Source organism: Azolla caroliniana, unplaced genomic scaffold (assembly GCF_043228905.1).
Source record: "Azolla caroliniana isolate FFs.n. ecotype wild unplaced genomic scaffold, voAzoCaro1.0.p SCAF_14, whole genome shotgun sequence".
NCBI classification, from domain to species: domain Eukaryota; kingdom Viridiplantae; phylum Streptophyta; class Polypodiopsida; order Salviniales; family Salviniaceae; genus Azolla; species Azolla caroliniana.
In genome coordinates, this window is record NW_028230449.1 from 1,392,681 (window position 1) to 1,419,139 (window position 26,459).

Consider the following 26,459-nt stretch of genomic DNA (forward strand, 5'->3'; position numbering starts at 1 on the left):
GAGGGCTTCCCATGGTGTCGCTAGCTTCTTATGTGGGAAGTCCGGGCTCTACTAGCTCATCTTGTGCTATTGTGGTTGGTTTAGCCGTCGTCGGGCTTGCGGTAGGTCGCGGTTCTGTCTCGTCTATAACTTCCTCCGTGATGTCGGCCGTAGTTGTACGCTCCGGTGAGTGAGGTTGGGGTTCCTCTTGGTCGGCGGTTTCGCTTTCTAGTATCGCGGGGGGCTCCGCTCACCGTTCCGTGCTGTCCACCGTAGTGGTAATTTTCGGTGACATGGGTTGAGGTTCCTCTTGTTTGGTAGTATCCGGAATTGGTATCGCGATGGATTCCTCGTTTGTTCGCGTGTTGCCAGCTTGCATGATCTGGTGAAACAGGTCCTCCTGACTTTGGCCAAAATCATCTAGTAGCTGCACGAGTTCCTCGGAATGTTGGTCCGCTAGCATGCGATAGTCCAGCGCTAGGTCCTCGCATACTGCCGCAATGCTTTCCTCATTGAATTTGTAGAACCCTCGGCCGTCTTTCCTTCAGTTCTCCCAGTCCGCCCGGTATGTATGCAATTCCGCCGCTTGTGCGGCCCACGCCACCCATCCTTTGTCTAGCACCGTTTTTAATTGCGCCATAAACCTCTCCCGATTTGTTTGCAGAAGTATGCACACGTTGTCGATTATTGCTTGGCAACGGTTGCATGCTTCTTCTACGGTTCTCTTGAGGTTTTCGATTTCTTGTTTACTAACCGCCGCTGCTTCCTCATAAGTGCTCCTCATTCCTACCCATAGTTGAGATTCCTTCGAATGTAATTCTTCCAGTTTTCCCATTTCATTGTTCAGGCGGATTTCGAGCTGATGCCTCCTCTCCTCTTCCCCAACCAACTGCTCGTCGAACCATGCTTTCTTTTTGTCAAATAACGCCCGGAGTCCCGTAATCGCCGCTTCCGATTTTTTCGCTTCCTCCCGTAGTTTGGCGTTTTCTTCTTTCGTGTGGGTGTGTTGTGTTGCCTCCGCTGCGAGTTTCTCTTCAAGGGTCTTCACTGCCTTTCGACCGTTGGCCCGGATGTCCTTCTCTCTGTCCGAGGACTGGCAAAGTTCGGAGCGGAGACAGTCAATCTCCAATTCCGCCAGTTGCACGACCCGTTTTGCTTTCGAGGCAATGGCGGTCTAGGCTTCAATTTCTTCTCTCAGGGCCTCGCCAACATTGGCTGTTGGTTGAGCTGCCTGTTGTGTCGTAGTCGCGTTACGCTCCAACTCCGCAATGCGTGTGTTGGCCTTTTGTAACTTGGCTTCGGTCAGTTTGACAGTCTTCCAGACATTTTTATTTTTAATCGCCATATCCTTGGCGCCCATACTGACCTTCACCAGTTCCCTATGAACTTCGACAAGGGACGCGTTTAATGGGGGTAGTTCCATCCCCATACGGCGGATACCGGTGTTCCTCTGTCGGCCGACTTTGGCTAACTGATCCTCATCGTCGCTTTCCGCCGTTTGTGTTAGCGCACGCTCGATCATTTGGTCCTCCGTGTGCTCCTCGGCCATTCGTTGTGAGACTTTTATTTGTTGCGTTGCCAAAAATTCCATGAGTTCAAAAGTGGTTCTGAACTGTAATAGTGCGTCGAACTCATGGGCCGTGTCCGGAATGTACGGATACTCCAGGACCTCGCTTTCCACGGTAAATACGCCTTTCCCCCGTTGAGACTGGGCCGTAATGATCAGTCGTGGTTCCCGGATTATTTCGAAGGTGGTGTTGGGCTATGTAGCTATGGAGCTGTCGACTACAGTCGTCATCTTTGTGGCCGCGAGTGTGTCTTTAACTAACCTGCGCCCATCTTTTCTGTCCAGCCTCCGATATTTCGGCCTTGGGCTTTTCTGACGTGGTTCGGCTTCTGGCTCCTGTGCATCTTCGTCGTTGCGCTCCGCCCGCTCTTCCTGTGTTGTTCACGTGTTAGTCTAGGCGGATTGGGGTTCATCCTCTCACTTTGTGGTGGCCAACTCTGCTAACCTTGGCTTCGCGGATCGTGGCGGCTGCGTGTGTTGGCCGGGCTGCGGTGCCGGCAGACCTCGGGGTGGGAATAGTATCATCAAATACTGTTGTATGATAGGCCTGTGCTTTTTTCCTCCTCGATATGCGTGCATGCCTTCCTGTAACGATGGCCCCGTAATGACTCCCCAATTGATCATACACCCTTCAAAGATATCAATGATGATACCTGCCTTCTGCTTGGGCATCCCATATGCGTTTACATGTACGCATCCGACCTCCAACAGGAACTTGGCTATTTCGTGGAAAAAGGGGTCTGGGATCTCCTTTGTTCTATATGCCTTGGCGGATGACGAATATGGCCCGAAATATCTCTGCAAAGTTTCCACAGGAGGGATTTCGAAGTGCCTTTCACCTAGTGATGACATGTCAAGCTTTTTCTGGATGGATGTGTTGGTGATCGTGTCGATATTGAGCTTCCAAGCGATGTCCAGGGCTTCAGGGTGGGGAGGTGCCTCGTCTACTCTGATGTATCCATCCAAGCGTTTCTCCACGAGCCATTGATGCAAGGCGATAGAAATGGGTATCGGCATAGTCGAATTAGGCTTGTGGCTAATGGGTGAGGATTGCTGGCTATGGCGAACTGGAGCTCTATGATAGGATGGAGAAGAGGGTGAGGAAGGGGAGCGATAAGAGCAATGAGAGTTAGAAGGTTGGTTTCTGTAGTGTGCAGAAAACCTTATATTTCCTTCTTTTTGTGGCCTAGGGTTCCTTGGTCGGTGAGCCATTGTGGTGCCGTGTGTTCTTGGCCTAGAAGTCTGTGCATGCCTTAAGTCCTTTTAATAGCGTCGCTATCCTCTCTTTCTTTCTTTTTTCTTTTTTTTTTCGTAACGGTTACATACAATATTATTTTTATAGTATAGTACAAGTGGGGCCTTATACTTACTCAGCTGATTCTCCGGCTTTGTCTTGTCCGGCGGGGAACAGGTTAGGTGGCGTGGGTCCTAGATAAGGTTTAAGGCGAAACCCATTCACTTTTTGACGTAACACTTCCCCGGCCAACGTGCCAAGTTGAAACGTGCCTTGTTCTACTCCCACTATCCAGTACGGGCCTGTCCAACGGAATCTTAATTTTCCTGGCATATGCCCCATGCATGTTTGGAAAACTAATACTGCTTTCCCAACTGTAAAATCTTTCTCATGCGCATGTCGGTGCCGGTCCACGAATGCTTTGTGCCGCCGCTGTTCCTACTCCAATATGGCCAGACTGCGTAACCTTGTTTCTCCTAGCTCTACTAGTTGTAGCCGTACTTGTTCGAATTTGCCCTCTGGTAGCCGGGCTCGTACTTGAATCCGCAGACTGGGTACCTGGAATTTGACTGGCATCATGGCCTCTAGACCAAATGCTAGCTTGAAAGGCGTTGATTGTATGATGGTCTTGTAGTTGGTACGATATGCCCATAACGCGTTGTGCAATTTGGTATCCCAATCCGTTCTGTTCTCATTGACTATCTTTTTGAGGATAGTTTGGAGGGTTTTGTTTGTGGATTCTGCCAAGCCATTTTCCTGTGGGTAATATGGTGTGCTTTTCTTGTGAACCACAATGTAATGTTGGGTCAGTTCGCTGATGAACGTATTCAGAAAGTGACTCCCTTGATCACTAATGAGCTCGATAGGGAAGCCGAAACGACACCAGATGTCTTCGTAAAGGAATTTCGCCATGACTGCCGCAGTATTCTCGTGTAGTGGTTTCGCTTCTACCCACTTGGTACAGTAATCCGTGGCCACCAGGATGTACTTATTGCCTGTTCTAGCAGCCGCCGAGGTAAAGGGTCCCACAAAATCTAGCCCCGACTTTTGGAAAGGATCCAATGGCAACACTGGTTGGTGTGGCATTTTCGCGACTTCCGTGGGCTGGCCCAATCGTTGACATAAATCGCACTGTCTACAATATTCATACGCATCATTTTGCATCATCGGCCACCAAAGTCCCGCTTGCCAGATTTTCCGAGCTGTAACATCTCCCGCGTAATGTCCTCCCGCCGTACCACAGTGGGCTTCGTGTAGAACCGTGGCCTTCTCATCCTGCCATATTCCGCGCCTCCAAATGTCATGACTACCTTTGGGATATAGTATGTCTTCTACTAAACCGAAATTTCGACTTCGTACGGCCATGCATTTTTTCTCGTCCGTCCGTAATCGGGGTGGCGGTAATCCCGTGGTCAGGAAGTAGGTCATTTCCATCAGCCACCGATTTGGAAAAGTCTTCTCCTTTCGTTCTGCTAGCGTTGCTACAGGCAGAATGTCCGCATTCGGGAAGTCGTCGTTGTCCTGTTGCGCCGTTTCTCCATTATCTAGTTTGCTCAAGAAATCTGCCACCACGTGTTGCGTACCCAGTCGGTGTTGAATTACAAAGTCGAATTCTTGAAGCAGTAGCATCCATCTAGCCAATTTCCCCGTCAACGCTTGTTTCCCTACCAAATATAGCAATGTTGAATGATCCACGTGAAACGTGAATTTCCGACCTAGCAAATAATGCCGGAACTTATTGATGTTGTATATCATACCCAACACCTCACGTTCCGTTGTGGAATAGTTCCGCTCAGCTGACGGGAACTACAACGTTCCTTATGCACAACGCTCGGCCACAACCGAGATTCTTTTCATACACAGAAAACAGGAAACGAAAACACGCGACACAAAGAGGAGAAGAGTACACAGGGTGTTTACGTGGAAAACCCAAACTAGGGAAAAACCACGGCAGCCCACAGGCTGCAAACTGTCACTATGCTAGAATGTACAAAACAGTGAGTTCACGGAGGCAACGACCTCGTGCTCACGATCTTCGCCACAGGCGGCGGTTACAACAGAGGCAACGACCTCTTTCTCTCTCTCTCTCTCTCTCTCTTTGTACACTGTTACATGCTCTCTCTTCTTCTTGCACCAACAAGAAAATGACAACCACCAGTAAGTTTGCCCTAGGTCATATTTATACTAATATGACTTTTCGGCTATTTACTAATATAGCCTCGATGGGCTCTCAGAAACATATTTACGAATATGTCTCTTCGTCCGGTTCTCACCGGGTCTGCACCATCCGACTCTCCGTAGTCGGGTACTCCTCATCCGGTTCATACCGGGTCTGCACCATCCGGCTCTCCGTAGCCGGGTACTCCTCATCCGGTTCATACCGGGTCTGCACCATCCGGCTCTCCATAGCCGGGTACTCCTCATCCGGTTCATACCGGGTCTGCACCATCCGACTCTCCGTGGCTGGGTACTCCTCATCCGTCACTGTTCTTCTCTCTTCCCATCCGGAGGGACCTGTCTCCCAACAAACTCCCCCTTCACTCCGGCATGGGGTGTCTTACCAGTCCGATTCTCTTCCGGCATGCCTCCAGCTTGTCGGGTATCAGCGCTTTGGTCAGCATATCTGACCCGTTCTCGGCCGTGTGGATCTTCATCAACGCGAACTCCTGGTCATCTACACTTTCCCGGATCCAGTGATACCTTCGCTAGATATGCTTCGTCCGGCAATGGTAGGCCTCATTCTTAGCAAGGTGGATGGCACTTTGACTGTCGCAATAGAGCCGGTATTCATCTTGCCGAATACCGAGCTCTCCGATGAAGTCCTTCATCCATAAGATTTCCTTGCCGGCTTCCACAGCCGCCATGTACTCCGCCTCTGTGGTTGACAATGCAACCGTCTTCTGCGGCCTCGACTGCCACGAAACAGCTCCCCCTACATATGTCATTACATACCCGTATGTAGACTGGCTGGTATCCACATTAGCCGACATGTCTGAATCGGTGAAACCGTCAAGTTGAGGTTTTCCGGAGCCGAATCGGAGACACATATTTGAAGTGCCCTTCAAATACCGGAGTATCCATTTGACCGCGTTCTAGTGCTCCTTGCCGGGATTGCTCATAAACCGGCTCACCACTCCGACTGCGTATCCTATGTCCGGTCAGGTACAAACCATTGCGTACATCAAGCTCCCGACGGCAGAGGCATATGGAATCTTCGTCATATCCGCCTTCTTTGCTTTCGTCTTCGGGCTTTGCTTGCCGGATAGCCTGCAATTTTCCGGAAGTGTCGATCCGACCGGTTTCGCTTCTGACATGTTGAACCTTGTTAAGCACCTTTGTCACGTACTTCTCTTGTGACAGCCATAATTGCTTCTTTGACTGGTCCTGAATGATGTGCATCCCCAACATCTGTCTTGCCGGACCCAAGTCTTTCATTGAGAAGGTCCGGTTGAGAGCCTTCTTCAGCATCCGTATTTTGACTTGGTCACGTCCGACGATCAACATGTCATCCACGTACAGAAGGAGTATCAGGAAGTCGCCTCCTTCGAACTTCTTCACAAACACGCAATGATCGGCCTGCGTCTTGTGGTACCCTTGGTCGGTCATGAAGGAGTCGAACTTCTAGTACCATTGCCGGGGAGCCTACTTCAACCCGTAGAGGCTCTTCTTCAACCGGCATACCAGGTGCTCCTTCCCTTTCTCCACGAATCCTTCCGGTTGCTGCATGTAGATCTCTTCTTCAAGGTCACCGTGAAGGAATGTCGTCTTCACGTCTAGCTGCTCTACCTCGAAGTCCATGCTTGCCGCTATACTCAACACCGTCCGGATGGAGGTCATCTTTACTACCGGGGCAAATATCTCGTTGAAGTCCACGCCCTTCTTCTGCTGGAACCCCTTCACCACGATCCTAGCTTTGTATCTCGGGGGGTTGCCGGCATCTCCCGGTTTCAACTTGTACACCCACTTGTTTCGGAGTGCCCGCTTTCCTTTCGGCAACTCCAACAATTCGTACGTATGGTTCTCATGCAGGGAATCCATCTCGTCCTGCATGGCACTTAACCATCTTCGGTTGTGGGTGTCATCCTTCGCTTCTTTGAAGCTTTCCGGCTCCCCCTCATCGGTTAGCAGCACATGTTCTGCATCCGGAAATCTACGGGGGGGCCTTCTCTCTCTTAGAGGATATCTCCATCTCTGGGCTTCGGTAGCAGACTCCACCATTTTCATCCGAATCCGATTCGGGGTCTAGGCCGGTTCAGGTCTCAGCTTCCTCTACTTCTTCTTCTGCCGGTTCGGTATTCTCACCGTAACCGGCTGGTTCCTCGAGTGCTAACCGGTCTCTTGCCGGTTGGGTCTACTCATCGTAGACTCTATCCTTACCGGTCGACTCGGAGTTCATTATCTTCTTCTCCGACTCCCAGTCAGCGAGCGTCTTGTCCTCCATGCAGATAATATCTCGACTCCGGAATACCTTCTTGTCGACCGAGTCCCACACTCGGTAGCCGAACTCATCGTCACCGTAACCGAGGAATATGCATGGCCGGGTCTTTGGATCTAACTTTCCTCTCCGGTCCTTAGCTACATGCACGTACGCGAGACACCCGAACACCTTCAGATGCCGGTAGGACACTTCCTTACCGGTCCATACTCTCTGTGGCGTGTCTCCGTCCAAGGGTACTGAGGGTGATCTGTTTATCACGTATGTCGTCGTCGACAATGCCTCAGCCCAAAACTTCTTGGGTAGTTTTGCATGCGCTAGCATACTCCGGACCCTCTCCATTATGGTCCGGTTCATCCTCTTGGCCAGCCCGTTTAGTTCCGGCGTCTTCAGCACGGTAAATTCGAGCCGGATTCCTTTCGAGCGGCAGTACTCCTCGAACTGCCCCCGGTATTCTCCTCCGTTATCTGCTCGAACCGCCTTCAGCTTCCGGCCGGTTTCTCTTTCCACTCTCGCGTGAAGCTCTTTGAAGACGGATAGCACCTGATCCTTCGTCTTCAACGGTGTGGCCCACGGCTTCCGGCTGTGGTCATCTATGAACGTCACAAAGTACTGCGCTCCGGCATGTGACTTCGTGTCTACTTGACACACATCAGTATGCACCAACTCCAGTGGTGCATTACGTCTCATCGGTGGCCTTGGTCGGAAAGAGGTCCGGTTTTGTTTACCGGCCAGACAATTAGTGCACTTCTCCAAGTGCACGTTCTTCACTGGAATGAGGTTGTCGTCTGCAAGCCTCTTCATCCCCTTCTCGCTCATATGACACAGTCTCTTGTGCCACAGCTCACCGGCAGCGTCGGATGCCAGGTTCACTTCTTCCGGACATAACCGGGCATTCATCAGCTACAGTGTGTTGACCTTCCGGGCCCGAGTCACAATCAGGCTCCCTTTGCTGAACATCATGACACCGTTCCGGATGCTACCCGTGTAGCCTTCATCATCGAGCCGACCGGCTGATATCAGGTTCAAACGAACCTCCGGAACGTGTCAAACATCCTTCAGCAACAACTTGCATCCGGTTGGTGTTGACAGCCACACGTCTCTTATGCCGATAATTCGGCATGTGCCTTCATTCCCCATCCGGACACAGCTGTGATCACCGGCTGAGTAGGATGAGAAGCATTTTCGGTCCGGGGTAAGGTGGAACGATGCTCCGGAGTCTACCACCCAGGTCATCTCGTCGCCGGCAAGGTTTATCTCACTCTCTTCGATGATGAGCATCAACTCTTCTTCACTTGCCGTGATTGCCGTCGTTCCCTTCCGGTCCGTTCCCCTCCGGTCTTTACCGTTCCGGTCTGGGGTCCGCTCCGAATCGGTACCGTCAGTTTCCTTGTCTTTACGGAAATGCCGACAGTTCTTTTGGAAGTGTCCCGGCTTGCCGCAATAGAAGCAAGTAGGCCTCCCCCTTGACTTTGACCGTGTCCCCAACTTCTCCCGGTTCTGGGGACTACGGTTTCTCTGTCTTCCGCGTTCCGATTTGGTAAGGAGTGCTTTGGAGTCGGAGCTCGTATCTTTGTCTTTCCGAAGCGCCTCCTCATCTAGCAAGCTCGATTTTACTCTTGCTAGGGATAACCGCTTTCCTTCCGGCCCGGCGTTGCCCAAAGTGACAACCAACGTCTCCCAGCTATCCGGGAGGGAACCGAGCAGGAGTAGCGCTAATACCTCGTCGGCGAGAGGTACTTCCAATGATGTTTCCTGGTGTATCAGCCCCTAGAAGGCATTCATGTGCTCCGCCATGCTGGAGCCATCTTGGTACTGGAGTCTTACTAGCTTCCGGAATACCGAAACCTGATTAACAACATTTTTGTTTTCAAACATTATGCCGATCTTCTCCCACAGCTCATGAGCCTTGCTCTCCTCATTGAAGTTGTTGTACAGCCTCATGTCGATGAAGCACCGTATGTACGCCGTTGTCTTCATGTGCATCACCTCCCATATCGCGGCGTCAATTTTGTTCGGTCTCTTGTCCCCGAACTGAACCAGCAGCCAGAGGTCTTTAACCACGAGCATGTCCCTCATCTTCGACTTCCACACTGAATAGTTGGAGACGGTGAGCTTGAACATGCCGCCAAACGATTCGTCCATTTTCTGTGTCGTTTCGCTCTGATACCACTTGACGGGAACTACAACGTTCCTTATGCACAATGCTCGGCCACAACCGAGATTCTTTTCATACACAGAAAACAGGAAACGAAAAAACGCGACACAAAGAGGAGAAGAGTACACAGGGTGTTTACGTGGAAAACCCAAACTAGGGAAAAACCACGGCAGCCCACAGGCTGCAAACTGTCACTATGCTAGAATGTACAAAACAGTGAGTTCACGGAGGCAACGACCTCGTGCTCACGATCTTCGCCACAAACGGCGGTTACAACAGAGGCAGCGACCTCTTTCTCTCTCTCTCTCTCTCTCTCTGTACACTGTTACGTGCTCTCTCTTCTTCTTGCACCAACAAGAAAATGACAACCACCAGTAAGTTTACCCTAAGTCATATTTATACTAATATGACTTTTCGGCTATTTACAAATATAGCCTCGATGGGCTCTCAAAAACATATTTACGAATATGTCTCTTCGTCCGGTTCTCACTGGGTCTGCACCATCCGGCTCTCCGTAGTCGGGTACTCCTCATCCGGTTCATACCGGGTCTGTACCATCCGGCTCTCCGTAGCCTCATCCGGTTCATACCGGGTCTGCACCATCCGGCTCTCCGTAGCCGGGTACTCCTCATCCGGTTCATACCGAGTCTGCACCATCCGGCTCTCCGTAGCCGGGTACTCCTCATCCGGTTCATATCGGGTTTGCACCATCCGGCTCTCCGTGGCCGGGTACTCCTCATCCGTCACTGTTCTTCTCTCTTCCCATCCGGAGGGACCTGTCTCCCAACATCAGCTGTTGATAGTTTCCGACTAGCATAGTACACTGGCCGGTACCAATTCCGCTCCGTGAGCTGCATTAGCGCACTACCTATTGCTATGTCTGAGGCATCTACGAACATGTGGAATGGCTTCACCCAAACTGGTGCCTGTACGACGGGTGCCTGTGTTAGCATTACCTTTAGCGCATCATACGCCTTCTCTTCCATTGCTGTCCATTTGAAAGGAGTCCGATGAACGACGACATGTAATGGCGTGGCGAAGTTCGCCAAATAGCGTATCATCCGACTGTGCCATCGTATTTGTCCTAGAAACCAGTTGAGTGCTTTTGCATTTGCCGTTGTTTTCGCGTGAGTAATCACGGAGATTTTGTTCGGATTGACCACTATCCCTTCCTTACTGACTATGTGGCCGAGGAGAGCCCCCCTGGTAACGCCGAAGGCGCATTTGGCGGGATTCAGGCTTAAGCGCGTGGTTCGGCAACGCTTAGATAGAGTGATGGAGTTGATTGCCATGGGAGCATCCTTTGATCATAGTGCAGATGGGTTCCTACACCTCACGTGTGAGGGAGGCCATTCACACCATCACATAGTTCATGCAGCTGACATGACTGGGCGAGAAATCGAGAGGGTGTTGATGGAATCTGTTCATAAGTGTGCCAATATCACAATGTTTGCACACCATTTCGCAATAGCTCTGCTAACAAAGAAGGTGGATGTTATCCGAAACAATCGCTCTATGTTTCATATCCATCATCTCATGTTAAATTATAGAATCTAAGCGTTCTCTATTTTGGAAAATCATAGGAGGAAACAACGGTTACTTGTTGTGGTGTGGATACTCTCGACACACAAATTTGTAAGGTACTGACTTTCTATCGAGAGAAAGAAATTGAGATTCGCAAAGAGATACCGTCTACCTCGAAAATCCTTTTCTAAATCATTTAGAGGAGTAAACTGAGTGATGCTTTATGTGAAGAATTAAATAATTGAACACATTGATCAAACCAAGTAAAACTTGAGGAGAACTTTGAAGCCCCGCAACCTTTAAACAAAGAAACTGTATATTGTATGGATTTCATGTTGTTCTGGATTTAGAACTTTCTTCTAGTTTATGTGCCATGTTAGATAGCACTATTGTGCAGTTGTTTGTTGATATCAAGGTGGCAAATGAGTTTCCAATGCTAGTTATTGATCTGGCTACTTTACATTATTCTTAACAAGAATGCTCCATTAGGATTTGGTCTGAAGACTTAAGTGTTTCCACTGAGTTATAACACTCCATCCATGTATATGAATATTGTGATTGGATTGACTAGGAAAATGGTTTTTACTACGATTGTTTGTGGTGAATTTTCTTGAAAAGCTTTTGAATAAAAGTTGAGTATCTTTGTGAAAAAAATGACGTGATACTTTTTGTAGATTCAGGTAGTGAAAGTATAGTTGAGGTTGAAGTATGATTTATGGAAACTTTCTCATGTTATCCATAAAGCTATCGTGGAAGAGTTAAGAGTATCTTAATTAAAAAAGGGATGCGCCATTTTTGGTAGATTTAAGCAGAGAAATCTATTTAGTTTAGGTACTCAAGGCAAGGGTGATGATTAAGGGTCGCAGATGTGAAGAATAGTGTTATTGATGGTATTTAATTCAAAATGTATTGTAAGATACTGTTAGAGTGATGTTCTAATGTAAGCATATGATAAGCCTAATACATTATATATGAAATAAGAAAGGAGAAAGAGAAAGAAGGGTGCCGATCCACCCGACCACCCCCGAGTGAAGGGATCGAGACGAACTCGAGCCTTGATCGGAGTTCCATACCACCACCATGGCGTCGAGTCGTACCTGGTGCTGGCACGCTCGCTACAAGAGTTGACCCACCACAAGAACAGAGTCTCGACGTAGTCAAGAGATGATGAAATGAGGGTAGCTAGGCCTCATATTTATAGTGAGACCCAAGGCCCCCATGCAAGTTCACACTTGGCCTAATGGGTTGTCTCAATCCCGAGGATTAAAAGTAATCCTCCCCTTCTTTACACTCTCGTTTAAGCCTCGCAGTTATCCACGTGTATAGAATACTACGGTAAATTCTCACTACGGGATATTATATGGTCATGCCCGTAACACATACCTTATGTTTGGGTTGAAAATTACGAGCCAGTGGGAGTCCATGTAGTTAAGAAGCACATTCCTAACGTTAAGGTTGATTTACATGCCTCTTTTGAGATGTCAGATTGTTGGAAATAGTTGTCAAGGGTGGAAACAATATCCAACACTATATGATGAAGATCATCAAGATTGGTATACAAACATACAGAATGTTCTCAAACAACTTAGCAAGATCAAGAAGATCTTTCTATAGAAACAAAGAGAGGGAGAGGGAGCAAGAGAGGCACACAAAATACAAATAGTATATTCAAAAATGGCAATTTGATATCATAAACTAGGTTACAATGTTGGTTATATAATAACCAAGCTAGGGCAACTGCCATTTATGTTATGTACATAAATAACCTATCCTAGTTTATCCAGATGGAACAATGTGAATACGGCCATTATATACCCGTATTCGACACTTCCTCATAATGGGCGTATTCATCAAAGAATATGTAATACACAAAAGAAACATAATATAGATTATACAAGGAGATGATAAGTTGTTCTCCTCAATCGGCATGGGCTGAATAACTAGAGCCCAATCGGCTCGTCCTATTGACTAGAGTCGGTGTCCCAAATGCCGAATGTCGAATGTTGAATACCAAATTCATCTCTATGTCCTAGTCGATCGAGCTGAAGCCGTAGTGTCTGAATCGACTGGACTCATACCTTTTATGCCCATCTAATGCCTTAATGACTAGCATCAGTAAACCGAAAGACATTTGGTCATCCCGTGCTACAGTGTCGGTCGTAGAGATTTACTCGAGACTGAGCTTCCCTGAAGTTACATAGTCCCGAACGAAGTAATATCAAATGACAATATGCTTGGAGGTGTTGTGGTGAATCGGATTTTTTGATAGAGCGACAATAGCCTTACGACCACTATAGACCAGGGGAGCCGAATTGCAGTTGGTTTACCAAAATGTACGCACCAACTACCGAGCCATAAAGCTTCTTTCGCTATATTGGATGCGGCTACGTATTTGGCCTCAGTGATTGATGTGGTTGTGCACTCTTGAAGTTTCGACTTCCACGAAATTGCTCCATTGCCGAATTTGAAGTAATATCCTATTGTTGACTTTTGGCTGTCCACACAGTCGGCAAGTCCGAGTTGGTGTAGCTGACTATGGTTGAGTTCTTGTTTGGACTGAAGAGGTTGCCAAGGTCTTGTGTGCCCACCAGATATCCGACACCTATTGTAATAATAATAACATTTCATATCTAACAACAATCCTAAATATCCTACATATCGTGTTTCAGATTCACATTCCTTCTGGACTCCAATACATCTTGCTTCACACTCTAACACGGATAGTCCTGCTTGGGGAATGGTTTTCGGTGGCGTTATCATCCATTGAAGTCGAGTATGTGGCCACAACACTAGCGGCAAACGAAGGCTCGTGGTTCAAAAGTATTTTAAAAGAACTAGATGTAATAAATTTGTCACATATAAAAATTTATTGTGACAATCAATCTGGTATCAAGATTGCTATAAACAGTAATCTCTCTAACCAAAACAAACATATAGAGGCTAAGCATCACTTCATACGAGAATTAGTCAAAATGAAAGAGCTTGAAGTCCAATATACTTCAACGATCAGTGTGTGGGGTGATTTTCGCACTAAACGGGTACCGCACCAAAAACATTGGCAGTGTTCAAAGTTGGAACTTAAGCAAGCTTGACCGCAACAAAGGAAGTATTTTGGTAAGAATATAATATGAATATTTATAGGAGACGTTACACATAATAAAATATTACACTAGTTGGAACTTGTTTTGTAACTTACACATTTAAATATATTGTAAGTTTTCTATATGAAGTGTACTCACTAGCATAATGAGATCTATATTCTTACATTGTGTCTCCATCCAAGTCAACCTCTCTTTCTCCCTCTCTCTCATTCGTGTGTTTTGCGAGCTCTACCAGCTATGGTGAACTCAGGTGGTGCAGGATTTGACCCCAACACCTTCATCTTCACCTCCCCCCGAGGGAAGATGACCATCCAGCCGGACCTCACCATTCCCTCCTTCCTCTTCCAAACCACTTCTGCCCGGGCCTACCACCACCGACTCGCCATTGTCGATCCTTCCTCCCAACTCTCCCTCACCTTCTCCCAGCTCCGCTCCCGCATCCGCTCCGCCACCCGGGCCCTCTCCTCCCTCGGCATCTCCCAGGGAGATGTGGTCTTCCTCCTCTCCCCCAATTCAATCCACTTCCCCGTCCTCTTCTTCGCCATTCTCTGGCTCGGAGGCGTGGCCACCACCGCGAACCCCGTGTACAGCCCGGGCGAGATCGCGAGGCAGGCCCGCGACTCGAGTGCCAAGCTCATCCTTGTACACCCCGACCTCCTCCCCAAGCTCTCCGGCTTGAACCTCCCAATCCTCGTCATTGACGGTGGTGCCGGCCCATCCCAACCGGCCGTGAATCATTATCATCATCATCACTTGTTGTCCGATGCCGAGCGGCTCTCGGCCGCCCATGTCCCCCCGCCCGTCCGCATCCGGCAGACAGACACCGCCGCCATCCTCTACTCCTCGGGCACCACGGGCCTCTCCAAAGGCATTGTCCTCTCCCACCTCAACCTCATCGCCAGCTCCATGCAGACCAACTGGGATGCCATCCGTTTGGGCGACACGGACCTCTCTTTCTTCGCGGTCACCCCATTCTGCCATGTCTATGGCCTCTCGTTCATCCTCTTCTCCCAATTGCAACGCGGCAACACGATTGTGACCATGCCGAGGTTCAATTTCGTGGGCATGTTGAAGGCCATCCAGGATTACCATGTCACCAGCCTACCGCTTGTCCCGCCCGTCATGCTCGCGCTGGCGAAGCATGATGTGGCCCTCAAATATGACCTCACTTCGGTCATTGATATCACATCGGGAGCCTCCCCTCTCGTGAAAGAGACGGTCGACGAAGCATTGAAACGATTCAAATGCCCCAATGTCCGCCAGGTAAAAATCGGGTTTCTCCACCTTTCTTGTATACAAATCATGCATACAATTTTGTCTCTGCCCATCTAAGTTGGATCATGTGTGTGAAGTTATGATGTTTCTCTCATTTCTCTTGAGTATGGCATGAATTAGGGTTATGGGATGACGGAAACGGCAGGAGTCATATCCATCTTGCCCCCTAGGACGGAGGCGAAAAACTTCGCCACGGTCGGGCCTTTAGTAGCGGGAATGGAAGCCGTGGTGGTCGATCCCAGCTCAGGCAAGAGACTGCCTCCCAACAAGCAAGGGGAGTTATGGGTTAGAGGACCCAATGTAATGCAAGGTCTTTTATTCTAACACTAAACCAACAAAAAACAAAACTTCTATAACCAAAATCAAATATGTATATTGGGGATTTGTTAGGTTGCTAAAAAAACAGCAAGAAAGAGAATCTTGACAATTTTTAAGTGACTTTGGAATTGGGTACATAGGTTTTACCTAAACAACAATTTTAAGTCACATAGGAATGGGTACATAGGTTATCTAAACAATCTCGAAGCAACTGCTTCAACTCTGGAGAAAGACGGTTGGCTCCACACTGGTGATCTCGTGTACATTGACGATGATGGATATATCTACATCATGGATCGGTTGAAGGAGCTAATCAAATACAAAGGCCTCCAGGTATTGAATCCCATTCAAAATCCGGGATTGACGGAACATGTGGGGTTCCTTCGCATACATGTTCATAATATGTTGGAATCGAGTAGATATTTTGTATGTTGTTCTGATGCACCCAAGAGAGAATCAATTTCACAATTCGAAAAAGGATATTATTCCGATGGTTAAGAATCAAATTAAATTTTTTTACTCTCTACTATGTCGAAGGTTGCACCATCGGAGCTCGAGGCATTGCTCTTGACCCATCCAGAGATTGAAGATGTTGCGGTGGTGCCGTAAGTGGGAATGGAATATGTGAGCCATTTTGTAGTGTGTATATGTATATATTAATGTGTCCTTACATTTATTGTATCATTTTGTTAATAGGCTGCCCGACGAAGATGCCGGGGAAGTGCCGTTTGCATATGTTGTTAGATCAAAGGGGAGTTACTTGCAAGAGAGTGATGTCATTGAATTCATGGCTCCTCAGGTATCATATTGAGTTGGAATCGTTGTGTTTTATACCTAATGTTTTGTTCCGAACGAAACAATGGGAAGATGATTGAATTCATGGGCTTCCATTTTTTTCCATTAATTTATTTTTTCCTAGGTTGCTCCATACAAGAAGGTGCGAAAGGTAAGCTTTATCGATGCAATCCCGAAATCAAGTTCGGGAAAGATTCTGCGCCGAGAACTTCCTTGGGCTCCCTCATCAAGGCTTTGAATTTGCCCCCTCCCTAGAAATAGTTTTTGTACATGTCCTTGCAATCATTAATTATATGCCCTCCCCCATTAAAGATATGCATTAAGTCCGCATTGAGAAGACTTTGTGTATTTATATAATTATTTTATGTTTTAATTTAGGAGATGTCTTTAGAACAAATCACCAATGTTTCTTCACAATTTCAAACCATGCATGTGCTCTGGAAGCACGAGAGTTGCTCTAGTTTTTCTATGGAGAGATGATTCTTTGAACATTAAACCTCAAGCAACTTGCACCATAGGTTAGTCTAGACTAATTATCTAGTGAAACCTATTGTTAGTCTAGACTAGTTATCAGGTGAAACCTATACGGTTAGTCAAGAGTAATTTTCTGGTGAAAACTTGAACGTTAAACATCATCGAACAACTTTCATGATAGGGGGTTACTTTTGAGTATTATGTAGCAAATCTTTTAGCATCGAACATAATTGTTTGGTGTAGGATAATTGTACAATGAGACTTTGAGCATTAAACATTTGACAGCTTGTAATGTAGCGAATCATTGGCCATTATGTACGAAGATTGCATTGCATTTATACTTGACAATTTTGATGTTAAAAATTGCATTGTAAAGATTCAATGCAAAGAAATGTGCAAACATGATGACATAGATTAGCTTGTGTTATGTTATGGTTATCAAAGATTAGGTTGCGTTGTTATGTTATGGTTATCATTCCATATTCCCTAAGAGAATGGTTTGTACACCTTAGAGATTGTTGCCAGAATAAAGGTGGTATTGTTGGCCTTTACCCAAAAAAACCCTTTGATATCGACATATATCAAACAAGAGGGTTTATTGGTGAAGGTAAACTACACGCGATATCATAGTTAAAGATGTAGGACCCACATGTATGCATGCCGAATATCGAGTTTCTAGTTTCTATATTCAATTAGCTTAAGGGTATGAAAACCGTTGGAATGTGATAACATTACCTTTTAAGGAAATCCTAAAAGAGTACTAATATCATTGACATCATCACATTTCCAATAATTTGCAACTCCAAAAGGAATGCGTTTCAACTTTGTAAACAGAGAGTGAAAATGAAAGAATAGAGTGTTGACAAACCATATGTACTAAGTGGTTGCTTAGTCACAAATTATCTTGCACAAATCCACCCATTGTATGTCTTTTGTTGAAGCTACAACCAAATTAAACATGATTTTGCTTGGCTCTCAACATATTGTCCACAGGTCAGTGCCACCAAGGTAAATGGAACCAATAAGAACTTGACACTTTCGTTTCTTGTTGTCATAATTTAGAGTGAAATGGTTCCTTGTTTGGTAGTACATGTGTGCAACATGAATGGGAAGACATGTAAACATAAATATACTAAGGTTTTTCTAGGATAGTGCCACATACACATCATGGCAAAGGTTAAGAGGTAAAGAGTGAGCCGTCAAAACTTATGGTTGAAACCTATTATCTATTCATGGAGCTAAGACATCTGTTGTGCTATTTAACCCATCAAATTGGGCACATCTATGAGTAACTTCATGAGCCATACAAACTCTCTTCGTAGAATACAATGTTAGCCTCAATGAGGAGCCCGCATTGTGACACCCAATGTATGTTTTTTCTCATATATCAAACAAGAGGGTTTATTGGTGAAGGTAAATTGAAGTAGGACCCACGTGTATGCATGTGGAGTATCGAGATTCTGGTTTCTATGTTCAATTAGCTTAAGGGTATGAAAACCGTTGAACAGGATAACATGGCCTTTTAAGGAAATCCTAAAGGAGTATTGATATCATTGACATTATCACATTTCCAATAATTGAGAACCAAAAGTTACAATAGGCTTATTCTAAAATCAAGTTCTAAACATGACAGCAAGTTGAGAACCACAGTCTACATTCTGAGACAAATCAATAATGGAGGTATTACATTTAATACTTAGAGACACATTCTATATAAATAGACATAAATTTAGCATTGTAGAATTTATTCAATGGGGTACCATTTTCATATTTTGCAAAATCGGGGTTAATACTACATGAAATTCCATTCCTTATCACGAAATTGGATAAAGAAAAAATGATAGATGGAATATGAAACTATTGATTTTCTTGTAATGAAAATAATTAGTTAAAATTTTTGGTATGTTTTAAGAAACCATGTATGCATGCGTCATACCATCGTGAAATTGTGTTGAAATAAGCCATTTTTTAACATCTGTCAAAGAAGTAAAAACAAAACACGACATATTACTTACTTCAAATGTCTAGGAGGGTTCCGCACGACATATTACCTCACAAATATTTATTCATTGGGTTGCTTGACCAACAATCCTTATCATACCAAAACTAGTCATGCGACATAATCAAGCATGTCTATTTGTCCCATTATTTTCATATTTTGGCCTTATTTTCTTTTACACTCATCCAATAGACAACAAAAGTTTGATGGAAATATGGAATTTTTAAAAATGATATCCTATCTTCTTACTATTTCATGCATAGAACAAAAACTTGACCTTTATGAGTAACTTTTATAGGTGCCATTAGAATTAATTCTTTATACAAAAGTTTTCATGAGTGTTGTCATGCTCTCAATATACATGGTCGAGTCTTCGGGTCCAGTTTTCCCCTCTGGTCCTTTGTAACATGCACATAGCCAAGACAACCAAACAACCTCAGATGCCTATACAACACATCTTTGTCGGTCCACACCTTTTGTGGACATCTCTGTCCAAGGGTGTTGAGGGTGATCTGTTTATCACGTAGATCGTCGTCATTAACACCTCACCCGAAAACTTCTTGGATAGTTTGGCATGGGCAACCATGCTCCAGACTCTTTCTATAACAATCTGGTTCATTCGCTCGGCTTGTCCGTTCAGCTCTTGTGTCTTTGGCATGGTGTATTCGAGCCAGATTCCCTTCCCTCCCTGCACACAACCTACAAAGCATAGCAAACCGAAGCCAATATATATATATGTATGTATGTATGTATGTGTGTGTGTATGTATATATTGTTAGAAGTTATAATTAACTAATTAGCTATCAGTGAACAACTACTTAGTTAATTACTAAATATAACCCCACACCCCAAGTTATTATTAGTAAAGGAAAACAGATTTCATGTTAGTTGTAATTCAAAAAAGCTTGCCTCATTTTTCCCTCCACTTCCTTTGCTATATAAAGAGGAAGTTGGGGAACCTATTTGGTGTGCTCTCTACATCCTTGCATCTTTTAGCCATCACTCTTAGTGGTTGTATTACTGGCTTGTTTTTTAATCAAATTTCTTATTGCTTTCCAAGTTATTCCATAATTCTTGTATGTCATAATCTTGTACCCTACCAAAATCTCAACATGGTATCAGAGCGTCAGTAGTACGAAGCCTAGAAATATATCACCCCTCCATACTCTACTTTTAACACCGGGTCATTTGAAACAGGTAATATGTCGCATTCTCTTTTTCATATCTTAGTGAGATGTTAAAAAATGCCTTATTTAAGCAAAATTTCAACAAGGCACGACGCATGTGTATGTGGTTTATGAAAACATAGCGAAAAAAAGAACTAACTAATATCACGTCAACAAAATCATCCGACGTATATTCTATCTACCATGTTTTTGTCCAAATCTTAGACAGGGGTGTATTTGTCAACACAAGTATAATAGTAACACGGGTCCTTGTGCATATTCTAAAAAGCATGCCCCATTGAATAAGTGACTTCTTCTAATTATGTGTGTATATTTAAATATAATACATCTTAAAGCAAATTGTGAACCTTGCAATTAAGAGATACTACTATGTCAAGAGAAAATTTCCATTGACACGTGATACATGACACTGTCAATGTATAAATAAACTAGTCTACAATAACATTCCAATCATACGAGTAAATGATAGAGTATAAACTTATCTCCGATATACCCCAAATGATAAAGGAGAGTTTAGATAACATGTACACATACAAGTATACTTAATTTCTAAGTTCAATGATTGTTACACGAAAATTATAAGTAAGCTCAACTTATATATTATGTCAAAATTTAACAATTCATATTGTTCAAAATTTACAATAAGCCATAACCATTCAATCGAATAATAAGTCTGGTAAAGCCGTCTACTCAGGATTAGCTCTTTCATCAGGATTGTCCTCATTGGCTTCGTCAATACGCTAAGTTGAATTGTTAGTATGTTCAGACTCTGAAACGTCTTCTAATTAAACAAGTTGCCCTGCGTCTTCATCTATAGTTCCACAAGTTTTCTAAAAGTCATCTGGAACATCTAAGTTTTATTGATATGCTTTGCCCCAACTTCTTGGTCTTGATCAGGATAACCCCAGATACCTTGGATCCTCATTTTGATGACATTAACTTGCTCAAGGTCCTTCTCTAATGCAATAGAGTTCCTGATAATCTTTAAGGCGTATGTTTTAGTAGTACATTACAGTAGAATGAAATTGCATAGGTAACATCAAACTGAAGAATAGAATATAACGTTAATCTAAATTGATGTAACTTTTATATTATATACCTGTGTCAGAAAACTAATATAAAACCCATTGAAAATTTGAAACAATAAAATTTGAAACAATAAAATTTGAAAAAATAAAAAATCTTGGACTTTTAATTGGAATCCCATGCGATGCACTAGATTTCAGTTGAAAATCCAAGTTTTTTTTTTTTTTTGTAATTTTTAAAATTTTTTCCATTACAAAATAAAAAATGGATTTTCAGCTAAAATACTATGCACTACATTATATTTTAGTATATATAGCTAGAATCTAATGCAATGCGTTGGATTAGAGTCGAAAATCCTTTTTTCTTTTTTCTTTTTCCAATGTTATTTATTTATTTATTTTCCATATAAAAAAATAATAAACGGCTTTTCAACTGAAATCTGATACACTACATCAGATCATAGTCTATACAGCTAGACATTGATGCATTGCATCAGATTTTAGCTGGCAATCCTCTTTCTTTTCCATTGTTTTTCATTTTTTCAAAAAATAAATAAAAATATATTAAAAAAGTGGATTTCGAACTGAAATCTAATGCACTACATCGAATTTCAATTAAAAATCCAAATTTCTTTTAGGTTTTTCATAAAACAATGAGATAATAAAAAAATATTACATTTTCAACAAAATCTGAACCATTGAGTCGGATTTCAATTGCAAATTAATGTTTTATGAAAAAACATAAGAAAAATATTTGACTTTCAACGGGAATCCGATGCACTGCATCGGATTTCCATTGAAAATCCTGTTGAAAATGATGTGTTTTCAACGGGAATCCGATGCACTGCATCGGATTCCCGTTGAAAACACATCATTTTAAATGGAGAAAATCACAATTTGTTTATTTTTAACACTTTTTTAGAGAAAAATATAAACAAATAAGACAATTTGTAAACAAACAAGAAAAAGTGGACTTTCAATGGAAATCCGATGCAGTGCATCCGATTTCTGTTGAAAATCCATTTTTTTCAATTCCTACATATTTATTTATGATAAAAACAAAAACAATTCAAAACAAATACAAAAACAAATTCAAAATATCTGAAAAATTGGAAACAAATAAGAAAAAATGGATTTTCAATAGAAATCCGATGCATCTATTGGCAACCCATTTTTTGCAATTTTTATTTATTTATTTATGGGAAAAAATTAAAAAAAAATTAAAAAATACAAAAAAATATTTTAAAATATGAAAATTTGGTAACAAATAGCAAAAAGTGGACTTTCAATAGAAATCCGATTCCTTTGAAAATTCATTTTTTCAATTTCTATATAGTTATTTATGAGAAAATAGACAAACAAAATACCAAAAAAATTCTAAAAACTATGAAAATTTGGAAAAAAATAAGAAAAAGTGGATTTTCTATGGAAATCCGATGCGGTGCATCGGATTTCCATTGAAAATCTATTTTTTCAATATTTATTTATTTTTTATAGAAAAAATTCAAAAAAATTCAAAAAAATTTAAAAAAAAAGCAAATTTGGAAAAAAATACGTAAAAGTGGACTTTCAACCAAAATCCGATGCAGTGCATCGGATTTCCGTTGAAAATCCATTTTTTCAATTTTTATTTATTTTTTTATGGGAAAAATAAAAACAAATTCAAAAACAATTCAAAAAATAAGAAAATTTTCAAAAAAATAAGAGAAATTGGATTTTTAATTGAATCCGATGCATGGAATTGGATTTCCATTGAAATATAATTTTTCAATTTTAATTAATTAATTTATGAGTAAAATAATAAATGTTTATTTATTTATTTATGGGAAAATGTTTTATTTTTTCAATTTGTATTTATTTATGTATTTTCGGGAAATCCATGCAATGTATCATATTTTAGTCTATGTAGCTAGAATTCAATGCAATGCATTAAAATGCAAGAGTATTTTTTTAATGGAAATTTTTTAAAAAATTCCAAGACTTACAGGAATCTGATGCATTATATCCAATTCTAGATGTATAGAGTAAAATTCGACATGTTGCGTCAAATCTAGATGGAATGAATCGGATTTCTGTACGACATCAAAGGCTTACTATGAGAATCTAAGAAAAATGGAAAACATCTTTAAGACATTTTTTAGATTCTAATGATTTTGGTAGAAAGCTTCTCTCACATAATCTAATCTTGTAAATGGAAAGTACATAATGAAATATCATAACCAAAAAGTGAGGAGGAAAGATGCATCAAGCACATCTACTCTTACATTGGATAATGTTTATATATTAGTGTATGACTTATCTTTGACCAAAACAAGTTATCTGTGACAGACCACAATGAAGATACTAAAAGAGGATCTGGAATGTGGCTTCAGACACAACACAAAGACAAACAAGAAGCATGACTCATAAACTCGATGAGGTTGGATTGCAATTGGATCAACACAATGCATTAGTTGCCATTGATGATGAGGATGAGACCTCATAAACTCGTACTAGTTCATCTAATGGGTATGAAGATGATGACATAAACTTGAAAAATGATTGTCCTGATACGTTAACTATAAATATTGTATTGCACATCAAGATTTGGATTCAGAATTTCTATAAATATTGGGGTCAGTCATTTTGGACATTCATTTGTAAGTTTGGCATGTCCATTATTTAGGCATTTTTTTGAACACCTAAATTTCCGTACATGTTAAAAATCAATATATTTTTGGGTCATTTTTAAAATTCCTTTACGCATGCAACACCCCTTTTGTGAATCACCCTAATTTGTGTCATTTTTTGATGGACAATTCTCAAAATGCGACATATTACCTGTTTCAAATGTCCCGGTGTTTTTTGTTGTTCAAATATATATATATATACATACATAGTAAAAAGACAACAACCTCAATACTATGGCAAGCTCCACTCAGACAAGGAAATCCTGTTGGGAATTCGGTCCCTCCGGATGGGATTAGGATGAGATCCAGACGAGCCGAAGGAAGGAACCGGACCGGATGCAGCAACCGGACAGGACCAGAAGATATCCGGATGGATCCGGTGTGAACCATATCCAGGGACATATCTGCAAATATGTTTCTGGTGTGCCTGTAAAGGCTATATTTGTAAATAGTCTTAAAGTCATATAAGTATAAATATGACTTACGGCAATCACTTTGAAATGTTAGTGTTGTTGTTGTTGTTAGTTGTATCATAGTAGTACAGAGAGAGAGAGAGAAGTGAAGCCGCTGGTTGGCGAAGATACAGAGCTCGAGGTCGTTGCCTCTAAGTCTCTTGTTGTACCTCCTTTCTCGATAGTGATAGTTGGAGTCTGTCGGCTCTCGTGGTTTTTCCCTATTAGGGCTTTCCATGTAAACATCATGTGTCGTCTCTTCTATGTAAGTGTACAAACCTCCATTTCTGTTTTGTTCTTTCATAAAGTGTTTGAGTTTCGGTTGTGGCCGAGCACTATTCCACTCAAACTGGTATCAAAGCAAACAAGAAAATGGAAGAGTCATTCGGAAGCATGTTCAAGCTCACCGGCTCCAACTACCCAGTGTGGAAGTCGAAGATGAGGGACATGCTCGTGGTCAAAGATCTCTAGCTACTAGTACAGTTCGGGGACAAGAAACCGGACAAGATCGATGCCATGACATGGGAGGTGATGCACATGAAGACAAAGGCATACATACGAGGCTTCATCGATATGAGCCTGTACAACAACTTCAATGAAGAAAGTAAGGCTCATGTGCTCTAGGAGAAAATCGGCACCATGTTGGAGAGCAAAAACGTCGTAAATCGAGTTTCGGTATTCCTGAAGTTAGTGAGACTTCGGTACTAGGACGGATCCAACATGGCAACATATGAACGCATTCCAGGGGCTTATAAATCAAACAAATTTGCTTGAAGTACCTTTGGCTGACGAGGTACTTGCGTTGTTATTGCTCGGTTCCCTCCCGGATAGCTGGAAGCCATTAAGCAACTATCCCTAGCAAGAGTGAAGTCAAGCTTGCTAGATAAAGAGGCACGTCGGAAAGTTAAGGAAGTGATCTCCGACCCAAAAGCCCTGATTTCCGAATCTGACACACAACGAGGGAGAAACCGCTACCAGAGTTCCCAAAACCGGGAAAAGTTAGGGACAAGGTCAAAGTCAAGGGGGAGGCCTACTTGCTTCTATTGTGGGAAGCCAGGACACTTCCAGTAGAACTGTCGGCACTTCCGGAAAGAGAAAGGGACCAACATGACCGATTCGAAGAAGAGTTCGTACCCAAATGGTTCGGACCGGTGAGGTCCGTATCGGAAACGAGCGTCGGCGATCGCGACAAGTGAAGAAGGACTCTTGCTCATCACCAAGGAGAATGAGTTAAACATTGTCGGCGATGAGACAACGTGGGTTGTCGATTCCGGAGCATCGTTCCACCTGACATCAAATCGGAAATGCTTCTCATCCTACATTGCCGAAGATCACAGTCGTGTCCAGATGGGGAATGAAGGGTCATGCCGAATTGTCTACATAGGAGATGTGTGGTTGAGGACATCAACCGGGTGTAAGTTGCTGCTGAAGTGAAAAGAATGGCGTGCAGAAGCAATATAGGAAACCGACTACAGAAAACGCAAGTTTAATGAAAAGCTTAGGTTTGCACAGTACGCATTTGAGATATAGAGAGAGAGTAAAGACAAGAACTTAATTCAAAAATAATACTCGATCTGTACATAGGATGTGCTCAATGAGCACCTTTATACAAGCCCTGACAATCAGGTTGACACAAGTACTGACGGTACTTGACTGCTCATAAATGAGCCCCGACACTAACACCCAAATATATTCCTTGCGGAATATATTTCTAATGGCCTCCCGGTTTCCGCACCGATCCGGCCTAACCGATCGGTCCCAACCGATCCGGTCCTCGGCTTGCTCAGCCAATCCGGCCAATGTTGAGCTTGTCTCTCAACACTCCCCCTCAAGCTCAACTTGAGGCTCTTCGGGATCTTCCGGATCACCACTCCGGTTCCTCCTGGCTCTACGCCTTGCTCGCGCTCCTCGACTTGTTCGACTCCGCATGCTTCGACCCTTCTGGTCGGTTTGTCTGCCCCCATAGCCCTTCACATCTCCCTCATTGTCGCGGTGTTGGCGCTTCTCCTGTTGCCTTCTTTGCCGCTTGGCCCTCAGTTGATTTAGTGTATCCGAATCAAACATCCGAATCGATTCGGCTACCTCTGATCGGTTTTCGCTCTCGTCCGAGTTGGCTGTCTCCAACTCGTCTTCGGTCTTCTCGCCCTTGACGGCGTCATCTCCCCCATGCTTGGTTGGCTTCGGCTCTTTCTTTCGGTTGCTCCCCTTATGTCCGCTTTTGGACTCTTCCGCGGATCCGCCCTCGGCTTCTTCAGCCGGTCCGGAGT

At 43.5% G+C, this 26,459-nt stretch overlaps 1 protein-coding gene across 1 annotated transcript; it reads left to right on the forward strand.

Annotated features, from left to right (window-relative positions):
• The first annotated feature begins 14,235 nt into the window (after nucleotides 1-14,235).
• Nucleotides 14,236-16,947, forward strand: LOC147855126 (putative CoA ligase CCL7). Its single transcript, XM_087330590.1, has 6 exons — nucleotides 14,236-15,261; nucleotides 15,394-15,583; nucleotides 15,779-15,924; nucleotides 16,129-16,196; nucleotides 16,288-16,390; nucleotides 16,511-16,947. Exons 1-6 carry the CDS (start codon nucleotides 14,236-14,238, stop codon nucleotides 16,622-16,624), a joined length of 1,647 nt encoding a protein of 548 aa, XP_087186716.1. The 3' UTR covers nucleotides 16,625-16,947.
• The last annotated feature ends 9,512 nt before the right edge of the window (nucleotides 16,948-26,459 follow it).

Excerpts from the sequence above, each read along its gene's own strand:
- LOC147855126 (XM_087330590.1), top strand. The coding sequence starts at position 14,236 with ATGGTGAACTCAGGTGGTGCAGGATTTGACCCCAACACCTTCATCTTC. Across the intron at positions 15,584-15,778 it reads AGGACCCAATGTAATGCAAG|GTTATCTAAACAATCTCGAA; the intron begins GTCTTTTATTCT and ends ATGGGTACATAG. Across the intron at positions 16,197-16,287 it reads GAAGATGTTGCGGTGGTGCC|GCTGCCCGACGAAGATGCCG; the intron begins GTAAGTGGGAAT and ends TTTTGTTAATAG.